The sequence below is a fragment of the Littorina saxatilis genome, linkage group LG12 (assembly GCF_037325665.1).
Source record: "Littorina saxatilis isolate snail1 linkage group LG12, US_GU_Lsax_2.0, whole genome shotgun sequence".
Classification (NCBI taxonomy): domain Eukaryota; kingdom Metazoa; phylum Mollusca; class Gastropoda; order Littorinimorpha; family Littorinidae; genus Littorina; species Littorina saxatilis.
Window position 1 is genome coordinate 44143811 of NC_090256.1, and position 6583 is coordinate 44150393.

A 6583-nucleotide genomic window follows, 5' to 3' on the forward strand; every position below is an offset into this window, starting at 1 on the left:
CATATTTTCACCACAGCTCTTGAAATGAGTGGGCTGCAACATATTACATTATAAGGCATTTTCAATATCTCCGAGGCATTGATTTTACTTCTTCAAATGAAAAACTGCAATAGCGCAACGAAAAATGGATATAAAAAGACTCTATAAAACATCACAAACGTCTTTGTACTGTGACAATCTTGCTGCATTCCATTCAAACAACACTTACCTTTTAGTTTTTGGATATTAAACAGATATTACAACCTTTTTGGTACAGATTTTAAATCTTTTTCTGTTTGTGCTTTTGCAAAATACTGAATTGGTTATCACGTTTTGGAACTCGCCAGTGACCTTGTGTGAAGGTCAAGGTCATGGAATTTGGTAAACATATTGTTGATACCGTTGGCTATCAGTATGTGCAATATGAAAGCTTTTCAGCTCTGAAATGTGTTGATGTCTATGAAAGTGGAGAATGTAAAATGGCGACTGCGAAATTTAGGGGGTAGGGTTGGGAAACTGCCTGCAGTTTCATTTTTTGGCATGGGACTTGATATTCAAATTTTCACTCATTAGAAATGAGTGAGCTACAACATATCAATTTGTAGGGAAATCAGAATTATTCATAGGCTTTTTTCTTTCTTCTCTATATAAAGAAAAATGTAATTGCGCTAAGTAAAATTAATTAAAAAAGACGGTATAAAACATACCAAAGTGCTTTGAAATGTAATTTCTTGCTATGTTCTAATAGGTATAGCATTCACTTCCCCCCACAATTATCTAGCAAGTGGCTACTACATGCGTACTGTCCAATATTAGCCGTTATCTTTATGTACCCATTTTCACAAAGTCAGAAGACACAAGGTTATTTAAAAAAATCACACACAATTAAAAGTGCATGGGACTAGAACAGTTCTCTGCAGATATGTAATGTAGACAGAATGTTCTTTCTCACACAAAAGTATTAACAACTTCTAATTATTCTGACCATAACTAGGCAGATCCCTTAAGACGTCTTTGTTAAACTACTGTCTGCGGGATATCTCTAGTACCTTACCAGTCATGGTTGAAGCAGGCCGGATTCTTACCAGTAATTAAGTGAGTTTCCCGCCACCTTATGTAGCAATCTGCTATATATGTGAGTTGGCGTAAGAATATGTTATTGAATCGAAAATTTCAAGAATAAATTTTCATTTAATTAATATACTTACCCCACTGAGTGATCGACAAGAAGAAGAAGATATACTTACCCAACTCACATAGTAAATACCCTCCCTACCTACCCCGCAAACGTTATTAATGTTTTGAAGGTGGTGTTTTCAATGGGAATGACTATACCGGCAGTATGTCTCGCGCATGTGCGGGCTGCCGGTGAGGGGAGGTAACTACCAGGGCCTTGACTACAAGGTTTTGTTTTGTTTTGGGAGTTACCTCCCCCTGTTACCAGGGTCTGTACTTCAATGTCTAAGCATCAAACGGAAGTTAATGCCATATATGTGAGTTGGGTAAGTATATTAATTAAATAAAAATTTATTTTTGAAATTTTTGATTTCAGCTTGGAGGCTTAAAAGTTAATTAATGAGTTTGCTCATTAAAGTTGTCATTAAAATCGATTTTTCGCAAACAGATTTAAAATTGATTGCATCGTATTCTTCATTAAATTTTGAATCTAAAAATATATACATATGTCATGTTTACTCTTAAAATGTGATCACAATTAACGAAAATAGGTTAATTAGTACTTCGATTATTATTTAAGAAATCGATAAAAAAAAAAATGATTTCATCTTATTCCTTATCATTTCCTGATTCCAAAAACATATAAAATTATGTTGTATTCAAAACAAGCTCAGAAAGTTAAATAGAATACAGAAAAGCGCGCTTCCCTGCTTACCGCAGTACGCTATTTCGTTATTCTTGCATGTCAGTTTCACTTCGTGTTGCCCGGAAAAAATGAGCGACTTCTTTGCCGCGTGGATTGACGAAGCTGTTTTTTCTTGGTGAAAAAAAATGCAGTGCGTTCAGTTTTATTCTGTGGGTTCGACAGATTGACTAAATGTAATTTTGCTTTACAGGACTTGTTTTGTTTCCCTCCATCATATTTTCAAACCTTTTTCGTTCTGTGCTGCTTTGCTTTTGCTTTTTTGTTTCCCTCTGTGTTTGTGTGTGTGTTAGTCGCGAAGAAGCTCCTAGGCGAACATTTGATTTAGTTTTGCATGTGCTGTCCTCTTATTGGAGAGTACAGCTTTCTTTTGTTTTTCAACTTTGTTCATCTTGGTACTACACATATTTTACTCCTAATACCCCTGAAAACCTCAGAAAACCCCTGAAAACCCCATCTAAAATAATCTGTCTTCAAATTGAAATTTTAGACATGTCTAGAAGTCATGCCTGATTCATGCAATTTGCACCCTTATTTTTGTATTTAGAGCCCGATTTTCTATGAAGTCGATGCATCGATTTCAATGCAAGGGAGGTAACTCTTGTTACTCTAAAGCACAAGTTTTGATCACGTCATAGGATTAGTTGCTGCTTGTGCCTTACTTCATCATACAGTCTGTTTTGGCTGCTTATTGTTAATGTAAGCTTTTAGAGCCTGTCTGCTTAAAAGCATGCAACATTTTGATCCTAATTTCATTGACTTTAAGGTTGTTTTTAGTTTGTGTTGAGAAGCAGTTTCTCTCAAAAGTCTTTTTACTTGTTTCTGTAGGTGGTGTTGCCAAAGCGTTCAAGAAGCACTGTGGTGATAGTCTTATGGACGTCTGTAACAAGAAAGGTACAGTCTGTCACATATGTTCATCCACCCTGTTGAGGTCTCACTCTTCTAAAACGTTCGTCCTTTGATTTCACATTTTGGGCACACACAAACTCTCTCTCTCTCTCTCTCTCTCTCTCTCTCTCTCTCTCTCTCTCTCTCTCTCTCTCTCTCTCTCTCTCTCTCTCTCTTAAGCTTTGTATCTCTCTCTCTCTCTCACTGTCTGTGTCTGTGTCCATATCTGTGTGTATATTTACATTTAACCAGCAGTTATGCAGAAGGGGTCTAGGCCAGGTGCATTCCCTGTATACAGGAAAAATGCCAACAGGAAATGCACCTACAGGAATGCAACCGCTTTTGGTCGACTTGGACCCCTTCTACAGTAGTTACATTCATATTTGGATTACTGCTTTAAAAGATCAGGCACAAATAACGGAAACTGTAGAATGACTGATTATTTCATCTACTAATTCACTCCAGAGAACAAGAAGAAGATGAAGAAGACAGGATGGGTGATCACAGATGCACCAGGATTGCCTCACTGCAAGAACATTTTTCATGTTGACTTGGCCAAATACATGAAGAAGCCTCAAGACACCATCAAGCAGTTGTTTTACCATCTACGAGACAAAAAGTTCACCTCTGTTGCCTTCCCGGCACTTGGCACTGGTAGGTTTGATTTCACTTCTTGGCATGTGCAGATGTAGACATGAAAAGATGAAGGACATATATATAATATATATCATTGGATTTCCTTTCTTTAAGCCATGTAATGTCAGAGGCCGACTGGTACTCAAATTTAGGCGGTTGGCCGAAACTTCAAAAGATTCCCTGTTTGTGTGTGAGTGTGCAATCGTAAAACTATGAAGAAGAATTCTAATTAAAGTGGATCAATACATTTTTGACTGAAATATGACATTTGACACAGATCTTGACGGTCATTGTTCAACTCGACTGCTAGTGCGGTCTTGAAAAACAGTGACTATCTCGACCTTTCTAAGATGTCATATTTTGATCAAAGACACTAATAATGTATATTAAGCAGGAGATTCCATTGGGCTACACTTAAGTGTGAAAGTCATTCAAGAACTGAGGAAGGGTTCGTTCGAACAGTTCAGGAGAGATCTATCACTGTGTGTTTTCATTTGCTTTGACACCAGATTATTCTTTGGTACAGGGGAATCAAACAGGAATGGGCCAGAAGAGCTTGCTCGTCACATGGTTGAAGCCATTAAGGACATCAAGAAACCCAAACAGCTGGAAGATGTGCGCATTGTTCTGCTAGGCAGGAAGCATTTTGAGCGTCTGGTGGAAAGAGTGGATTCCTTGGTTCCCGCTCCCTCTAAACCTTCATCCAAGTCAAAGTCTCAGAGTGAGTATATACCGGTATGTCTGGAATGACAAAGTTTCTATCTGTTAGGACGACTTAAAATTGTCAGCAGGTTATGGAGTGGTTGTTGTTTGCTTCAATCAGTGCTTGTACAGGCAGGTTTTCATGTATCATTTAGAGAATGATGGAGAAAGAGAAAGAGAGAACTGAGAACTTTATTACATAAGGATAAAGGTTTTAGGCTTAGCCTAATCTTCCAACCTGTCCTTGGAACATATACAGAGAATAATTGTAAACAAAAGCAAAGACTGCGCACAAACACACACACACATCCACACCTACGTATACACACACACATGCACACATAAACTCACACACACACACACACACACACACACACACACACACACACATGCACACACACACATGCACACACACAAGCACACACACACACACACACACATGCACTCACACATGCACACACACACACACACACACACACACACATATACACACACACACATGCTCGCGTGCGCGAGCGTGCGCTCGCATATCTACACACAAGCACATGCTATCATTTCATACCTAAAAGGAACAGTATCTAATCAAAGTATTAAACTAGTAAAACATCAAAATAGAGAGAGAGAAAGATAGAGAGAGAGTGTTTGTTTGAGTGTGTGTGTGTGTGTGTGTGTGTGTGTTCATGTGTGTATGTGTGTGTGTGTTATGAATGCAACCTTTAAATGAGTTTATGTGTTGTGTGGTGTGGATCCACTTGCAGGCATATAATTATGTGTGTTTCAACTGGAAGATCTTAAATGATATTGTTTATTTTGCCCACATAAGATTGCATTGCTCTGATCAACAACACTGAGTTTGATGAAAAGAGCAACAATGGATTGTCTGATTGTAATTCGTGGGTGTTTTGTTGCTGTGTTAAAATGACTCTCTTTTTACTCAGAGGGCAAGCAGCAGACAGCTGCAGCCGCTGCCAGTGCCACAGAAACAAGGACATCAGCATCACTTCAATATCCTTCTTCACAACCATCTCCACCCTCACCCCCACTCCCAGCATGGGAATCTGTGTGTCTGCGGGGATACAGCCTGGATCCAACCAGACAGGACACTGTGTCACTCTTCATCTTCTCTGACAGTGAAGAACGCCGCCAGGCCGCTGTTGAAGAGATAGCAACAGGCATCGTCAACATTCTGGGGCCTGTGCAGAGTGAGCCCACCAGGAAAGCTGACAGACATGGTCATGAAGGAAGAAGTGAGGAAGGTGAACGAGCGTGGTACGATCCACGCAAATACATGCCAGATTTCAATGCAGATTATGATACCTTTAATGGTTGAAATGTGATATCCACTTGGTCATAGCTGAAATGCACCACTTTTTGTCATGATTCGAGGTTCGATTGTACATTGTAACAAAAAGCCCACAATATGACAAACAGTAACCGTATTGAAGTTGAGAATTACACCACATGTATCACTGACTTTATCCTTGCTTTTTTTCCCAGCTGCTCCTCTCTATATTCTTTCCAGAAGATGGTTAATGTTTTCTGCTTTGTCTAGTTTAAATGGCAAGCAGTTTCTGCTTTTCAATAACCCATGCGAGAGTTATTACCAACGGTAGCAGGATACCAGCGCTGCAGCAGACATTTTTATTCAAGAAGACAATTTCAAACCTGGCTATGTCATGTGCCTAGAGTTCTACAAGATTTGAAGAAGTTACAAGCAATTTCAAATCTGGACAGACGGGCGAGTGGCCTACTGGATAAGACATCGGCCTTCTAATGGAAGGTAACGAGTTCAAATCCCGGCCGCGGCTGCCTGATGGGTTAAGGGTGGAGATTTTTCTGATCTCCCAGGTCAACTTTTGTGCAGACCTGCTGGTGCCTTATCCCCCTTCGTGTGTACATGCAAGCACAAGATCAAGTGCGCACGGAAAAGATCCTGTAATCCATGTACGGTTGGTTATGAAACATGAAAATACCCAGCATGCTTCCCCCAAAAGCTGCGTATGGCTGCCTGAATGGCGGGGTAAAAACGGTCATACATATAAAAACCCACTTGTGCAAAAACATGAGTTAACATGGGAGTTTCAGCCGATGAACGAAGAAGAAGAAGAAGTAGAAGAAGAAGAATCTGGACAAAATTTACTTGGCAGCATTGAAGCTGACTCGATCATGGCAATTTTAGTGTTGGTGCTCATCCATAAAGAAATGAAATAAAACCATGCAAATGTTTTTGTTTTTTCATTTTGTGTTATTTTTTCGGTTTCAAGACAGAAATTCATTGGATTACTTATAAGCAGTAGATTTGTTAGATGCTTAATTGTATAGACATTATGCACTTGAATTTATACTTGGAGAATGCCAGATATAAAGGACATGTGTTTCTAGAATTAGTTCAGAATTCAAGATAAAATTTGACTTTAAAGTGTAGCAGCATGTCTTTGTTATTGGTTATTGTTTTCCGTGACGTTATTATGGTGACTGATTATGTGTGTTTCGTTGTAC

The 6583-nt window shown here is 39.1% G+C and overlaps 1 protein-coding gene across 3 annotated transcripts in view; it reads left to right on the forward strand.

Moving 5' to 3' along the window:
- Window positions 1-5968, forward strand: part of LOC138982026 (uncharacterized) — a 38400-nt gene extending 32432 nt beyond the window's left edge. For all 3 annotated transcript variants that reach the window (XM_070355238.1, XM_070355239.1, XM_070355241.1), the window contains exons 15-18: window positions 2687-2752; window positions 3212-3400; window positions 3909-4103; window positions 5023-5968. In XM_070355238.1, coding sequence (XP_070211339.1) covers window positions 2687-2752; window positions 3212-3400; window positions 3909-4103; window positions 5023-5414 — 842 coding nt within the window. In that variant the 3' untranslated portion in view covers window positions 5415-5968. The remainder of the gene's footprint in view (window positions 1-2686; window positions 2753-3211; window positions 3401-3908; window positions 4104-5022) is intronic.
- The last annotated feature ends 615 nt before the right edge of the window (window positions 5969-6583 follow it).